The 17426-nt window shown below is 37.4% G+C and overlaps 2 protein-coding genes across 4 annotated transcripts in view; one reads left to right on the top strand and one right to left on the bottom strand.

Annotated features, from left to right (window-relative positions):
* Window positions 1–14825, top strand: part of LOC132704753 (growth arrest-specific protein 2-like) — a 26047-nt gene extending 11222 nt beyond the window's left edge. The window contains exons 3-8 of one of the 2 annotated variants that reach the window (XM_060674971.1): window positions 7196–7320; window positions 7388–7529; window positions 7770–8004; window positions 11273–11487; window positions 12667–12932; window positions 14691–14825. In XM_060674971.1, the coding sequence (XP_060530954.1) occupies window positions 7196–7320; window positions 7388–7529; window positions 7770–8004; window positions 11273–11487; window positions 12667–12932; window positions 14691–14810 (1103 nt within the window). In that variant the 3' untranslated portion in view covers window positions 14811–14825. Of the gene's footprint in view, window positions 1–7195; window positions 7321–7387; window positions 7530–7769; window positions 8005–11272; window positions 11488–12666; window positions 12933–14646 lie in introns of both variants that reach the window. The other variant, XM_060674969.1, reaches the window with a different exon arrangement.
* On the bottom strand, window positions 14062–17426 carry LOC132704754 (septin-2). Of its 2 annotated transcripts, XM_060674972.1 has the most exons (5): window positions 17292–17426; window positions 16548–16665; window positions 15552–16495; window positions 15335–15500; window positions 14062–14349 (listed from the first exon to the last, which is right to left on the bottom strand). In XM_060674972.1, exons 1-5 carry the CDS (start codon window positions 17319–17321, stop codon window positions 14327–14329), a joined length of 1281 nt encoding a protein of 426 aa, XP_060530955.1. In that variant the 5' UTR covers window positions 17322–17426; the 3' UTR covers window positions 14062–14326. The 2 variants fall into 2 exon arrangements, with proteins under 2 accessions (XP_060530955.1, XP_060530956.1); XM_060674973.1 differs by lacking the exon at window positions 14062–14349 and having other exon boundaries at window positions 15314–15500.

The following is a 17426-nucleotide window of genomic DNA, read 5'->3' as shown; positions in this document are numbered from 1 at the left end:
CTTCGATCTTTCTGAAAATGTCTTTTATGGTTAAGATGGAATCTGCAATAATGTCAACATTGTTAATAGTCCGGTTTTTATTTCCGCTGCTCTCACAGCTTTCTTTAGGACTAGGTTGAAAAGTAATGCTGACAGGGTTTCACCTTGCCATAGTCCAATGTGTACTACTGGATAAACATTATTCGTACACACCTTCCTCCATACAAATTTCGGTCATCCGGATGAGCTCTGAAATGTGAAGAGTTGACCTCTATGTCCAAGTGCAGATTGACATTCGCTCAGGATGTTTTCTGTATATGGGGTTAGTTCGTGTAGTAGAACATTTGAGAGTATTTTTTGTTCTTTACGGTGATTCCTCTTTTTTGTAGATGGACACTATGATGTTTTCCTCCCATATTTCTGGTATTTTTTCTTTACGCCATATAAGCGTTATTAGTTTGTGAATTTGACTATGTCTCCTCCATAATTTAGGAATTCTACGGGTATGTTGTCCGAGGCAGGTTTCTTACAGTTCTTTAGTTTACTTTTGGGTTTCCTCAAAAGAGGGTTCTTTGACTGGCAGGTCCGGTATAGAATATGTTTCTTCTTTGCGTGGTTCGTCCTGTTTTACATTTAGAAGTTCTTTGAAGTACTCTTTTCACTTTTCAGTTAATTCTCCCTCAGCAAGTATCACTTGGCCTTGATAATTTTTAAGTGCCAGGACGGATCTCGGCTTATGATCCCTTTTCTCCCTAGCGATTGCCCCATAGAATTCTCTGGCGCCTGATTTCAGACGATCTCTTTATATATGTTTCTTCTTCCGTCTTTCTTTGCTTTGCTTTTCTTTACTTTTATTTGATTTTAGGTTTCTTTCCGACAATTCGTGTATTTGTATCTACTTTGGTTGGTCTGAAGTTGCCTTTTTCTTGCTGTTTGCCTTTTTCCTAGTTGATTTTGGCATTACTCGTCAAACCATGGTATTGTCCTCCTTCTTTTACTTTTTCCAAGGACATTTTCGGCGGTTATCGTGATTCTTTCTGCAGTTAACTCCCAGAACTTCTCGATTTCATTACTTTCTGTTGCAAAGTTTAGTTTTTTCCGAGTTCTTTGTGCTGTTTTTTCCATTCATTCAGCGATGTTTTTTAAAAATATAACCAAAAGGTACAGGTCGTAAAAAAAATTGAGTATACAACAAGCTGATAAACTTTTTCAATCAAACGGTTATTTTAACGTTCGCGCCGCTTGTGCTAAATCAAAGGCATGACTAAAGTGCAGTTTATCGAACGTGTTCCATAAGGTACTATGAGCACACACATTAATTCGTGGGTGTGTAAGATAAATTTATTGCAATTTGGTTGTAATATTTTAACAAACAAATACTTGCAGAAATTACATTGTGTCGACCGTGTTCTATATACAAAAAGTTATCAAAAAGTATAATAAATTAATTTTCCGTGTCATTTTTGTGTACATTTTGGCCATGTTTAGGTCGCGGCTTATTTTTATAAGAAATAAGTGCAACTAAAAAAATGGTTCTTTAGTTTATTTGCTGTTCAACGGGGTTTTGACGTGGCGGGGGGTAGCGAGTGGGGGTAAATAACGTATAATCGTGACATTACCTAATATCAATTGGTATCATCGGGTGGCGTGTGTCTTTCGACGTCGAACGAAGTCGGATAAATACACCCCGCCGCCCAAGGATTTTTGTACGGCCCGCGGGCGTGTGCCGCCTCCCGAACCAGGCACCGAGAATCTCACAAATTTTAAGGTAATTTTTCGGCGTGCATGTTCCGTGATGGCTCAAAATAAAATTCAGTCCGGAATCAGGGGGGCACACGATACCGAATAAAATTTGCCGGCGCCCATCGGTATGTCGCGCCACAGAATGACCTGGGTGCAGATGCGAAAAATATACATACATTTTAACAATTTTTCACGCCTTTTTTCAAAATTTGGTATTATTTTAATATTATTGAAAAATCTATTAATTTTATTATTATTATTATTATATAGTTATGTTTTTCTACTCTCTTCTCTAAAATACACCCATCTAGTTTAAGGAAAGTGTCAATTTACCACGTCAGTATCGTTTCCTCTGGCTACGACCCACTTTGGACATTTCCGAGACATTAGCGCACGGGTTTGGGAGCTGTACGGTAAACGGCATTTGACTCACGAGTTTATTTGACATGAGTGTCTAATAAACGAGTGACTTAAAAAGTTTACTGAACCTGTTGCATACTATACTTTTTCTACGACCGTTAGTTTTTGGTTACATTTTCGCAAAACAACACGAATACATTCGTGACTGTCAGAATTAACAAACGTCAAAATTCAAGGCGTGGGAAATATCTCCGAAAACATCCGATTGCTCCCAAACCCGTGCGGTTAAATCCCGGAAATGTCCGAAGGGGCTCGAATCCGTGGGAAATGAAACTGACGTGGTAAGGTGACGCTTGCCGCACGCTATATCAGTGTGTAATTAGGTATTTTACGTAAAGTTTTTCTATTCCCCCAGTTTCGTTTCCCAGGGATTTGGGCCGTTTCGGACATTTCCGGGATTTCACCGCACGGGTTTTGGAGATATTTCCCACTCCTTGAATTTTAACGGTTGTCAGTTCTGACGGTCATGTCAGTGAATGTATTCGTGTTGTTTTGCGAAAATGTACCCAAAAACTAACGGTCGTAGAAAAAGTATAGTATGCAACACGTTCGGTAAACTTTTTAACTCACTCGTTTATTAAACACTCGCTCCGCTCGTGTCAAATAAACTCGTGAGTCAAATGCCGTTTACCGCACTTGTTGCATAATATACTATTTTCTACTCCCGGCTGTAAAATACCTAATTACCCACCGATCTAGCGTGCGGGAAGCGTCACTTTGCCACGTCGGTTTCGTTTTCCACGAATGCGAGCCACTTCAGACATCTCTGGGATTTTACCGCACGGGTTTGGTGAATGTATTCGTGTTGTTTTGCGAAGATGTATCCAAAAACTAACGGTCGTAGAAAAAGTATAGTATACAACATGTTCGGTAAACTTTTTAAGTCACTCGTTTATTAAACACTCGCTCTGCTCGTAACAAATGCCGTTTACAGCACTTGTTGCATAATATACCATTTTCTGCTTCCTTTCATTTTACCACATGAGTTTCTTTTTCCATGGATCCGATGCCCTTCATTTCGGACATTGTTGTTTTGCCAAGATGTACCCTCTACTTCCCCTCTGTATTACCCAATTATACACGGATCGAGAGTGGGGGAAGTGTCATTTTACGACTTCACTTTCGTTACCTATGCCTGCCTCGGACATTTCCAGTTTTTTTACTTAACGGGTTTGGGAGAAATGTTTGCCCCGGCTTAAATTTTGACGTTTGTCAATTTTGACGGTTATGTCAGACGTTACCCAATTACTCAAGTTGTTTTGTAAGAAAGTACCCAAAAACTTTAGTTCGTAGAAAAAATATAGTATGCAACATGTTAGGTAAACTTTTTAAATCACTCGTTTATTAAACACTCGCTCCGCTCGTGTCAAATAAACTCGTAAGTCAAATGCCGTTTACCGCACCTTTTGCATAATATACTATTTTCTACTCCTGGAAACAATCGAATGCTTCCACAGATATTACGCACGGCTTCAATTTTGACATTTGTCAAGTCTGACAGTCATGTCAGACATCTCTCAGTGCAAAATTTTGCATAATAGACCATAGACTGATAAACTAAATTGTTAATACTTATTTCAGCGGCGTTGTATTGTCTTGTATCGTATTATCGACGCATACTTTCTTAAGTGTCGCCTCTGCGTTAAAGGGTAGTCTGTAGTTCAATGCAAGGCAGACAGGATGGTGGTAATACGATGCAGCAGCAACAGAAGGAACTCCGGCCTAAAATGTGGGAAACATCGATGCGCGACGAAGCCAACAGCGGTGTCGCGCCGACCGATTTATTACGATGTCGCGATCCATGTTGCCAACTCAATTTTCCGTGGGTTCACCTGATTCCATTTATTATGCACTTTGTGTATTATTTTTGTATCTTCGGATTCTCTCAAAATTATAATAAACAATTTAATACGACAGCCTTATCACATTCTTCTTCTTCTTGCAAAATGTCTCCGATTTGGTGTTGTATATAGATGTATAATAATTTTACACTTCCACCTTCCCGTGATTTCAACCAGCACCTCGATGTTACCTCGGAATATTAAAGTTAAAGCAATTACTGAACAAAAATTAATTTCAAGATTTTTCAAATGGATTTGTTAATAAGTAATTCAAATTATAAGATAATGTGCCGTTATTAAGAAAAATGCTTCCAAATGCAAAAAACAATAAAATTTAATTTGAACTTACAAAAAAACGGACATCTTAAAAGAACACCATTTTGTGATCTTGGGTTATCTTGTCTTTATGATTTCCTTTTGATCGAAAACACATGAGCTTGAAGCAACGTGATATTAATAATCAAAAACATAACTTGCTAAGGTAAGGAACCATCTTATTCCACAGGTGTTATTGTCTCATTTTTTTTTAATAAGGATGACAGAGAGCATAAAGCAATAATAAAGAATATTACAGTTTCATCAAAAATCTTCACTCCGACAACGGATCTCAAAAATCAGAACTTCGAATTAAAATTTTAAATGCGTCATTTCATTTCTATCGAAATGCTGCAATGAATAGTATATCATGCACAAGTTTATTGGACACCAGCGGAGCGAGTGTTTAATAAACGACTGACTTAAAAAGTTTACCGAACGTGTTGCATACTATAATTTTTCTACGACCGATAGTTTTTGGGTACATTTTCGCAAAACAACACGAATACATTCACTGACATGACTGTCAGAATTAACAAACGTCAAAATTCAAGGCGTGGGAAATATCTCCGAAAATATCCGATTGCAGTAAAATCCCGGAAATGTCCGAAATGGCTCGGATCCGTGGGAAACGAAACTTACGTGGTAAAGTGGCGCTTTCAGCACGCTAGATCGGTGTGTAATTAGGCATTTTTCAGACGGGAGTAGAAAAACGTATTTTCAAAATCAAAGTATTGGGTTGTTCGGAAAGTCATTTCGTTTTTTTTGGGGAACATGAAAGACAGTTTTCGTATAATGAATAAATATTTTATTAAATTATATATTGGCCATTCTGGTCCAACACCTTTTGCCATCTTTCTGGCAGTAACATAGTTCCCCTCTCATAAAAGTTTTGGTCCTTGCTGGCAAAAAACTGGTTCAGGTGGTTTTTGACATCTTCATTTGAGGTAAAGGTTTTGCCATCCAAAAAATTTTGCAGGGACCGAAACAAATAGTAGTCGGAAGGCGCCAGATCTGGAGAATATGGTAGATGTTGCCGTACGTCCCATTCAAGCTGTAAAAGTTTTTGGCGAGTGACCAAACTTGTGTGAGGTCTCGCATTATCCTGGTGGAACACTACACCCTTCGTGTTGATTAATTCGGGCCTCTTCTCATTTAAGTGAATCATTCAATTTTTCCAGTTGATGACAATAGACTTCTGAATTAATCGTTGTATTGTCCGGCAAAAGCTCAAAAAAAACGATTCCTTCGACATCCCACCAAACGGAGAGCATCACCTTTTTTTGGCGAATGTTGGCTTTTGACACGCTTTGAGCCGGTTCATCTTTTCTGCTCCATGACCTCTTGCGTTTAAGATTGTTGTATACAACCCATTTTTCGTCCCCAGTAATAATCCGCTTCAAAAATGGATCATTTTCTTGACGTTTGAGGGGCGAATCACACACGTCAACGCGACGACACAAATTTCGCTCCGTAAGGACATGGGGCACCCACACATCGAGCTTCGAGGTTAAGCCCATGCCTTTCAAATGGCCATAAACAGTCGAATTCGACAAATTTAATCTCTCACCGATTTCTCGTGTGGTTATTCGCCGATATGCATCAACTAATGCCTTTATCGCATCTTTGTCAGCTTCGACCGGCCTTCCAGACCGTGGTGCATCTTCGACATCAAAATTGCCGGACCGAAATTTTGCAAACCAGTTCTGGCACTGGCGTACTGTTAACACGCCTTCTCCATACACATCCGTCAATTTTTTTCTCGCTTGGACAGCATTTTTACCTTTTCTGAAGTAAAAAAGTAAAATATGACGAAAATGCTGCTTATTGCTCTCCATATTTAAAAGGGCACCAACCAAAAACTACTGCGTAGAATTAATAGAACTTTTTCACACACAAGCCTTGCAATATCAGCTCTCAAGACATATAATGGTTATGCGGCTTAAGTGTGAAGTTGGTTTCGAAAAAACGTAATTAAGTTCTCTGACGGGAAAAAACGAAATGACTTTCCGAACAACCTTATATCTGTCATGCTAGGGAATAAATGAGAAATTTTTACAATCGCAATTTTCCCTCATAGCTTCGAAACTACAGGTGCTATTCAAAATCTGATTATACAATTTTTCAGTGCACCAAACTATCACTACTAACGGAGTTTGAATATATTCTGTTGCCATATAGCCATGCGCCTATACATTATTTCATCAATAACTGTTCAGCTCTCGTTTTGCGTATAATTCGAGCACCGGCAATGCGGCAACACGGACTTTGTAAAATAGATGTTAAGCATATGTGCGCGACGGGGAGGGTGCGCCTAATTAATCAACCCTCAGTGGCGTACAGTTGGGAAAAATGCGACATATATATATATATATATATATATATATATATATATATATATATATATATATATATATATATATATATATATATATATAGTTTATATTTTGTTTTTTCTTAGACCTTCTCTATATTTATGTTTAGCTTTTGGTTCTTGGGTTATAGGTCTTTGTATTAAAAGCGATTAAAATTTTTTGTCCATATATTGACGTTTCGGTCTTCTATGACCTTCTTCAGAAAGGGACACAGTCAAAAAGAGACAAACACAAATCTTAAAATTGAAGAGGTAGCATCATATGGAAGTTTATACTTTAAAAGCGTTTGGTTTTGTCATAGTGCCCTTGATAAAGGATAAAAGTCCAACAAAAAATGATTTGTATACGGCACTCACACACATAATACACACAAAGTTAACGAAACAGTTAAAATATATATAAGAGTTTAAAATAATAATAATACCGATACGCGAGGTTTGCTCGCGTCGACGTTACTCAACGTCGACGTATATATTATATATGTATATATATTAACTTTGAAATTTCTCGTCGGCGTTCCAGAGATCGATTACATAAACCGCGAGAACTTCCTCGACGAGCTTGACAACGGGGTGATCGTCTGCCACCTGGCGCAGGCCATATGCGACGCGGCGAAAAGGGCAGTGCGCTCGGGGTCGCTGAAAGGGGTGAGTGGCGGCGGCGGAAGCGACGAGCAAAATAAAACTTTTAAGAAAATGTTTCCGTCTTATAAAGGCGATCCCGAACGTCCGCGGAAAATGCTTTGAGAAGGCGATGAGGAGGAGCTTCTTCTCGCGCGACAATGTTGCAAATTTTATCAAGTTTTGTCGCTCGCTCGGCGTCCACGAGAATCTCCTCTTCGAGAGCGACGACCTAGGTACGACATTTATCTTTAGTTTATCTCTTAAGGATTAAAAAAAATGAAAGGCGATGAAAATTTGGTTGGTTTATTTAATTTTGGGCAACCGTAATTACTTAAGACACCCGGTATATAAGTAAGGTATATAAGTAAGTAAGGGTGTACGAAAAGTGTCTTCGCAAAACTGTACAATGCGTCCCTCCCGGGCCATAATGTAATAATATATTTTTTTTAATTTGCAACCCCGCTCCGTCTTAGTGTTGCATCACCAACCGCGCAACGTAATCCTTTGCCTTCTGGAGGTGGCGCGGATAGCGACCAGGTACGGAGTAGAACCCCCCGGGCTCGTTCAGCTTGAGAAGGAAATCGTCGAGCAGGAGAGGAACAACTCCGGGGTCGATTCCGGGTTAAGCTCGCTGCTCTCATGGCAGTTCCAGGCGGCTCCTGCCCGCCCGACCGCCGCCTCGCCCGACTTTAAGATGACCCACAGCCGGTAAGTTGGATCGGGGAGTAGAAAAATTTGAAAATACTATGGTCAGTGTTTATTATTCTTCTTTATGTACCGTGCGTTCAATTGATCTTGATAACGTTTTAATTGGCTGTAACCTCTTTGTTTTTAGAGATATCAAGATAAAGAAAAAAACAAAATGCAGCGTTAGTAGCCAAGTTTTTTTCCAAGTTACGTATCTACTATCGCTTTTCTGCCTACATCATATTTTCTAAATGTAACACCCAGTATGTTATATTTCTGTTTCGAAATTTTCTTTTATTTCATAATACTTAAATACTTTCAGGAATTAGTTAGGTACATTTTTAGTTTAACTTAAGAGTATTAAACATATGAAATGACAAAGGAAGATAACGATTACTTAAAAATAATTAATTACGGGTAGTTCCGCTCCATTTTGAATAACAGCACTTTAACGGTTATTTGTGTTTGAATTTACATGCCTTATCTCCTTTTGGTTCAAATTATTTATTCATTTCAAGGATATGAAGTTGTACACCTGTAGATCACGTCCCGAATATTTTCAATTGGGTTTAGATCGGGACTGGTTTGTGGCCAATCCATAGTTTCAATTCCAATCGCATTTAGTACTTTCCGACCCTCCCCCTCCCCTCCCCCTTTACTTTCATTAGGCTTCGTAAGGGAGCCAAGCTCTATATGTTTGTCAAATTCTAAGTTGATAGCGCCAAATTTCGGACACTTCAAGACAGTCAAAAATCTAAAAAAAAAATAGACGCCGAGGTCCGATCGCGGCCATCTTTCATGGGTTTATGTGTCTAGTGGGTTTTTTCTGAACGCCGTAGCTCGGTTCGATAGATATGGCGATTTAATGCTCCATCGACAGAGAAACGGAGAACAGGAAATTAAAAAAGAGTTACTATATACAATTTTACTATACCGTTTATAGTTTTCGATTGATAAATTTAATTTGATTTTTGTTTTAGATCTTTTAGATTTTTTTGCCCATATTCGACACACCCTGTATATAATATATAAAGTTATAGTCTTGGATCTCGCACGTTTCCTGGAGTCATAATGTTAACGTTATTCATTTTATTTATGTTTTATATTAAAAATAAAATATAATATTTTTAGCGTAACCTAACGCTTCTACAAAATAAAACAATTACTTAAAATAACTGTAAAACGTACTATGCTAAGCGTCATCAGACAACAAAAAGAAATCATTTTTACAACGCTTGACACTTCTTGTTACTCAAATTTGTAATTAGTGAGAAGGTAATTATGCAATATGTTTTTAAGCAATACTTAATAACATTAAAAATATTTGAAACGGCATATGTGTGGTGACCAGGTGAAAGTTTTGACATTCTGAACAAAAATTCTGCTATGGCTGGATTTTGAAGGAGGAGGCCTTGGGTACATCAGTAGAAATAATAATTCTTCGAATACCAATTAGGTAGAATAGCATTTATGGATAACAGTTGTTGCATAAAAATGGCGACCAGACATGGACTTATGTTTTGATAGCTATCTCGTCTCTGTTCGTAACTTCGCTGCGCAGTTGCGATTTGTTGAACTTTTTTTGTAGGTTGCATACCCTCTTTGCTCTGCAATTCGTTACATTTTATGTGTTTTTTACTGTATAATTTTATCTACTGCTGAAGAATAAGAATAACTACTATTAACATTTCATTTTTGTTATTTTTTTCACACTCTATATTTTAGTCCATTCGTTTTTGACAAATAAATAAATAAAAATATGTTTATGTTGTTATTGTTAAAATGGTTTTTCGCGAATTTAGCATCCGTGAAAGGAGCGATATGCTTCGAGTATACTTTCTGAATAATAAAAGTGCAACCTGAGCTCGTTGTCAGTATATTAGACTTTATCCAGAGCATCGAGGTCCTGCAAAACAGATAGTTCCAAGGCTGGCAAAGAAATTTGGAGAAAACGGTAACGTATTAAATGCAAAAAAGGTATGCCGGAATCATAATGTTTTAAATGAAGAAAATAAGGCAAGAATATCCAGTTTCCTCTATTTATAGAGTATATGAAGAGACACTCAGTTTTGAAAGAATATAAATATAATTGCATTTAAATTTCGTAAAGCTCAAAAACTAAGTGCAGAACAATGTCAAAGGAGGATACAGTTTTGTTTGGATTTTTTAAATAGAGTGAGAATAATAGAAAGGGTTGTAATAGACAAAATACGCGATATTGGTCTTACAAATACACAAAATAAAAACTCAGGGGTGTCAATTAATGTATGGTGTGGTGTCATAGATGGGCATAATTTGGGCCCGATATTTAACTGGAGATCATTATTTGCAGCTCTTGGAGCACCAAATAGAACATTATATAGAAGATTCACCCCTAATTATATGACAGCAAGACACAATGTTGTGCACATTAAATATTTTTTTAACATGGAAAATCCCAGGGGTTGGATAGGGAACGGCGGTACTATGAATTGGCCAGCCAACAGCCCCGACTTAACTTTAATGGATTTTTCTTTTGGGGAGACATAAAAAATCACGTGCACAGAAGTCCTTGTAATATTGTCGTGGAACTTCGGCAAACAATTAAAAGTTAAAAGACAATCCGGAAACGTTACTAGATGCAAGACATCATACAATTAGATTGTATGAGAAATGTATTTAGAATAGTTAAATAATTTTATACTTTAATGTGTCTTCTTCTACTTTAATTTGTAAATAATTATTGTTGTTGCAGTCAATCAATTATATAAAAATTTCCCATTTTTTTCAATTTGTCAAAAGCGAGTGGACTAAAATATAAAGTGTGTTACATCATTGCAATCGGAATAAAATTTAAAAAAATATGATGAAAGCTTATTTGTCAGAAAATTGATGGTGTTATGTTTTATACGTAACTTGGAAAAACACTTGGCTACTAACCCTCCCTTTGGTTTTTTTGATTAGCGTGATATCTCTAAAAACAAAAAGTTTCAGTCAATTAAAATGTTATCAAGATAAATTCATCGCGCGGTACTTTCGCTGATGCAGGTTATTTATTTAGGAGATATAAAAGTGTTTGGTAATAAAGATCAAGGGTGTGGCGGGTTAAATGATTTTACGAAAAAAAAGTTCAAATAAAGCTACTTTTATAGAAAAAGATCGTGTTTTAGATCTTAAATTAATTTTAATCAATTTCTGACACAAACAAGAAGCGGGTATGTATTTAAAAAAAATGAGTGATGTTGGTCGAACTCAAAAAATTAAACTGGCACACAGTATACGTGGGAAAGAGATGCTTGTGATTTTCCAGATCGACCTCGGCGATCTCGTCATACTTGGAGAGATGGAACACAGGTCCCCATGTGATTCTGATGGGATCGGGGGCGGGGGATAACGGTCTGGGTTCGTTGCCCACGGGGACCAGCGACGGGGTACCCAGCGACCATACCGAAGACGAAGAATGGTCGAGGGGCAGCGGGGAAGACCCCGATTTGGATGTGGTCGACATGGTAAAGACAGAGGGGGGTAAGTTTTCATAGTAACGCAATTTACTGGTGGTAGTAATCGTGGTGTTCTGTGCTACTTTGAGCTTCTAGAGATAGTTTTCAATCAATTTTTAATGTGGCATTGACATTTTACCAAGAGAAACGTAGCGTCCCCGATAACACAGGGTCTTCAAAACGACCTCATTAACTACTCATCAAATGACGAAAATGACGTTATATATGACGTCAGCAGGACGTGAATTTAACCTACTAATATCTCAGACGAATTTAAGTCACATCAATTACATCAATTTTTGTCATTTAATTGACATCTTTTTTAGTCAAATTAAAGTCAGATTTTTGTCATTACATCGGAAGTAAATTAGAGTAAGTAAGTAAAGAAAATTACATTGAACATTTTTTGCAGAAAATGGAGAATTATAGTTAATGAATAAAGATGAGCTTTTCTTTGAAAAAAATTAACAATGAAAGTATAATATACAGGCCTTCTATTTGATTTTTTCAAGAAGTATCATTTATCATTCTGACTCCGAACTAACTTCAAGACAAGGATAGACGGTACCATTTTGTAAAATTGTAGGCATAATAAAATAGAAAACACTGGGTATAGTCCATGATAAGTTTACATATACATTGGATGATTGATGATGATAAAAGGAAGTATATATACGTTTGGTTTTCTATGCATTTACGAACCACACTGTATATTTGAAAATAATTATAAATCGTTTCTTTTAATCATCCTGTTGGCTTCTTCAGAGCCAGTTTTAGTTAAGCTCTGAGGAAGCCAACAGAATGATTCAGGAGGAATCCAGAAGTTTTCCAAATAGTACTCATCTACACCTTTTGTATTTGACATTTTTCTCAAAAAAAAAAATTAAACGGGATATATTACTTTGACACATCTATATCTAGGGTTTAGGTATATTCTCCTACATCATGGTTTCAAATAGAAGAATTTGATAATAGTTTAAGTTAATTATTAAGTTTAACATCCATATCTGGAATTAATCAAGTCATATTATGACAACATTCTAATCAAGTCATTTTTGTGATGTTAATAAGATCCTTTTTTTTACGCCAATTTAACGTGTTTTCGGACCACTGACGAGTAGTACTTATGACTCAAAAATGACGTCACTCTGACGAGCCTCTGCTACCTGGGGTATATAGTAGAATAAACCGATCGTTCTCACAGGTGGCGGTGGAGACACCCCGACAAAGCACTTCACCACCGAGCTTGACCGCAAGGTGCAACTAGCCGCGAAGCTCGTCCAGCGAGGATGCAGCTGCGCGGGCGCCAAATGTGACAAGTTGAGGGTGCAAAAGGTCGGCGAGGGCAAATACAACATCGCCGGCAAGAATGTGTTCGTGAGACTACTAAAGGGGCGGCACATGATGGTCAGGGTGGGGGGCGGTTGGGACACCCTCGACCATTTTCTGTTGCGACATGACCCCTGCCAGGTGAAGGTGGTGTCGCGGGTCAGTCCCGAGCGACCGGCCAATTTTCTTCACATCCGTGCCAAGTACCGTAGTCCGCCCCCACGCGAGTCAGTAGGTCGCTGAGCGCGCAACAGCTTCCGCTTATTTGAACACCCAGTATAACGCTCACCGCGCGCAGCGAGCTCCGCCCATCACGCGTGTAGGAGTCGATTTTTTTTCTGTTTTTTGGGCACCCGCAACGGTTAACTTTTATATATTCCCCCCAGAGTATTAGTTGTATATAAACTAATGGATAGTTTTCTACTTTTATTAAAAGTACACTTGCCACGCTCGTTTAGTTTTATTACGGGCACATTTCAAAAGGGGATCGAGCCTTCGCCGAGTTAACATTGGGCGTTGTTAGTGAAATTTGGTAGAAAACATTAGGGTGTTGAAATAAAGTAAAAAAAAACAATATATAAAAAGTTCTTATCATCGCAAGTCCTCCTATGCAACCTTACTGAGATATAGCTCCGAATGATTTTTTCCTTTATTACTTTTCAATAATAATGTCATATCAAGCAAATAATTCAAAGGAATAAAAACTTACCCCAGTGTATGTATGATTATGACACACCACGGGAAAACCTAATTTTAGGGTAGCTAGAACTTAATCAACTATTCAGTCAATATGGGAGTTAAATTTTAGGTCCCTATCAAATGTCAGTAAAAATCAGGTCTGAGATGTCGTTTATAATATACAAGGGGTTTTGTTTTAATCCTAAATTATTATGTCCACAAAATTTTTATGACTGTTTTTAATGCCAGACTTGGACTATATTATTTATGAAGAACTGAACGATGGGAATCTCAAGTTAGAGCCATATAGGGCCGCAAATGTTATATTAAATTTATATATATATATATATATATATATATATATATATATATATATATATATATATATATATATATATATATATATATATATATATATATATATATATATATATATATATATATATATATATATATATATATATATATATATATATATATATATATATATATATATATATATATATATATATATATATATATATATATATATATGCCATATAGGATTTAAACAGGCACATGGAGATAGAGGTTGGATCTGCTGATTTGGATATTATAGGTTTATTATAGAAGATCTTTTTTATACTCTTTTCTGCTCTACTTGACTGGATGACTCAAGAATCAAAATAAAAAATATCTATACTGAGAAGACACTATGATGGGGTGCTAAAATAACACATATTCCAACTTTTCTTTTTATAATGAACAATATCTAACAACAATAAATATTCATCAATATTAAGAACAATCCACCACGCTAAAAATATAAATAAATAGAACTCGTTCTAAGAGCGCATCCTGCCCGTCTCCGTATCGTTTTACATAAACTTTTGAATCACTTCTGGAAAAAAGACAACAATTACTTATGGTGCAATAAAAGTGCAAAATCTACATAGCGCGAATAAAAAACAATTTTTGAGAGAGAGGGGGAGAGGAAGTGAAGTTTCTCGGTAATACAAGAAATATTTACAATCTTTTGATATATTTACAATACCACTATGTGAAAGCTGTTAAGTTTTGACTTGGATTTTTTCCATTGATGTTCGAAAAACGACGCCCAACGACGCGTGCGCAACAGATCAATGTAGTAAAAATAAGCCCCACGTGCACGCATAGATACAAAACGCACACATTGGAGGTACACGATTTTACACATTTCGAGAGCGTCGTTGACCGTTGCAGGATCGGGACAAAGAGAACAAGCCGAAACGCGTTGTCTGGTTCCAGACTCCGCAGAAAGTTCGCACGTCGCAAACGACCAAGTTCACCTACTACCGTAAAATAGCGAGAGGGTCCACATGACTAAGGGAGACGACTGTTTAAAGAAAGCCGGGAAATTTTACTCACAAACATCTGTATTTTCGGTAGTACATATTACGCTATCGCTACAATTGCTAAAAACTTTGGCGCTAGAACCTTACACATAAATAAAATAGAATGACTTGTATAAAAATAAAAAAAAGTACACTAAAACTAAACACGCATTTCCTACATAATAATATATAAAAGAGAAAACAATAAAAACCTGATCTTGGGACACCAGCATACGAGAAAGGCAAAGTGCAAAGTTGTGTGATATATAGCGAAACCTTGATTATAATCTTATTCCTTTGCATGGTTAAGAAACATCCTACACCGTCTACTATAAAATTAATCGAGATTATCCTGCCCGTGTTTTTCTTTTTCAATAAAACGCAGAAAGATTCATCGAAAAATAGATAATATGAAGAAGAAACTTTGCTTATATACAAACACGCGGTAGAGTATAATCCATATGCAAATCCATATATAAAATAAATGTTGCATAATAAATTATTTCTTCTTACTTTTCCCTAGCGTCAAGGTGTGGTGGCTGGAGCTACCCATCTGCTGATACTGCGCCTTGCGCCTGTTAAACTCCACCACCTCATCCTCTAGCTTCTTCCTCGACTCTTCGATTTTCTTCTTCTCTTCCGTGTGGTCCTTCTTCAGCTTGTCAAATTTCGCGTGCAGCTTGAAAGACAATTAAAAAAGCCGATTTTCCAAAAGATCAACGCATCTTACCTCTTTCTCGGCTTCTTTAAGCTCCGCCTCTTTTTCCTTGACCCTGACTACAAACATCTGCCTCATCTCGTCCTCCTTCTGCTGCAGCTCCTGCAGGTGGTTGGAACGCTTGTGCTCGAACGTTTCCTGAAAACTTATAGGCTTGTTGTTGGCGTCGACATCGGAAAAGCCCATCTGCTCGAGTCTCTTCTTCCTGTACAGCTCGTAATGGCGACAGTGCGTCTTTTCCCTCATGTCTTCCATATTGGTCCTGATGAGCATCTCACGCAGCTTGACGAAATCGCAATGGGTCTCGTTCTCGACTTGGACGGTACCCCAAGGGTACTGCCTCGCCCTCACCATTTTGTTGCCGACCCTCACGAAATCGGTACTCCCGATCACCGCGAAGGGTATATGGGAGTTCATGGTGGAATTGATCTCAGAGACTGACTCGTCGTCGACGGGAAACTCGTAGATGTGCACCCCGTTGTTTTGCAACTCCCCGATGATCTTGGATTTGAACTTTTGCAACTCCGTTTTCGAAATGGTGTCCGCTTTGGCAATAATAGGAATGATATTGACCTTTTGATCGAGCTTTTTCATGCATACCAGGTCGATTGATTTCAAACCATGACCTGTGGGACAGATAAAGTACAAACACACGTGAATGCGAGAATCGTGATAAGACGACAGGCATCGCTTAATTTTAAGCTCCTCCTGCAGGTAATTCTCAAATTGGGCGTCTATGTAGTCGACAATGGCCTTGAAACTGTCCTCTTTGTTGATTTGATCGCCATACCCCACAGTATCCACTATGGTAAGCTTGAGTCTCACATTACTCTCTTGTAGTTCATAAGTGTGAGCTTTGAGCTTTACCGTGGGCAGAGTGTGTGGGCTTGGCATCGACTCAAAGTTGGTGTTGAAAAGGGAATCCATCAGAGTCGACTTGCCAAGTCCCGTTTCACCTGTGATAAAGCAATTGTTCGGAAAATGGTTTTTTATTATACTAAAACTTACCAATACACATGATGTTAAAGATAAATCCATTCTGGACACTTTTCGAAACCAGCTGATCTGGTAAGCTGTCAAAGCCGACGTGACCCGACAATGTTAGATTCCGTAACTGGGGCTCCACCTTAATTAGGACGAATATATATGGAAATGGAAAGGTAAAAAAAAATAAAATATTGGTAATTTTTTTTATAGTTTTATTAAAGGAACAAAGACGGCCGTTTGACACAAAGGTATTTGTTCGGCGATTACTTGCTTTGTGTTTCAAAATAAAGAAAAAATTAGGGAAAATTACGACTATAATAGTGACTATAAGGATCCACGAGAACATAAATTTAGAGCATTTAACCGTTTGCGCCTGAAACCATGGTGGATAAAAATTTAACAATGTATTTAAATAATTTAAAAGTATATAAGACTTTTCCTGTATAACTCTCAATTATAATAAATAAAATGGTTTTCTGTATGGCAATTTTAGCTTTTAGCTTTTACCTTTTCAATTAAATACAAAGTGGGGTGCAGATTAAAAAAAAGGTTAACATCATAACATAGTTAATATACAAAGAAAAAATATGGCTATTTACCATGACCCACAAATAAATCATTTTACTGATACGATGAAATAGCCAACGCCCTGGTGGAATTTAGTTTACTTCCTTCTAGGAAATGTTTTTTACTGTTACAAAAGAGATATAGAACTCGAATATTTTGCCTTAAGTTGCAAAGAAAAAAAAAACGATTCTTACTCACCCCCGTATTTTCAACCTCTACGGGTGCCATCCTTACTTTATTTTTAAAAATTTAGTTTTTGTTTATCAACAGAACAGTTAACACTTCTCAGCGAAAGAGTTGCCAATACAGTATAATCGGGAAACGAACATTCAC

The sequence above is a fragment of the Cylas formicarius genome, unplaced genomic scaffold, assembly GCF_029955315.1.
Source record: "Cylas formicarius isolate icCylForm1 unplaced genomic scaffold, icCylForm1.1 PGA_scaffold_7__23_contigs__length_41026272, whole genome shotgun sequence".
NCBI classification, from domain to species: Eukaryota; Metazoa; Arthropoda; class Insecta; order Coleoptera; family Brentidae; genus Cylas; species Cylas formicarius.
The sequence above is the reverse complement of the archived record's forward strand: the minus strand, read 5'-3'. Positions and strand labels throughout refer to the sequence as shown.

Bases quoted from the DNA above. Each gene is read 5' to 3' on its own strand.
- LOC132704754 (XM_060674972.1), bottom strand. From the start codon at position 17,321: ATGGCACCCGTAGAGGTTGAAAATACGGGG. The intron at 16,666-17,291 runs GTGAGTAAGAAT...GTCCTAATTAAG, and splicing joins TAGAGGTTGAAAATACGGGG to GTGGAGCCCCAGTTACGGAA. The intron at 14,350-15,334 runs GTAAGAAGAAAT...TCTTTTTTCCAG, and splicing joins CACCTTGACGCTAGGGAAAA to AAGTGATTCAAAAGTTTATG.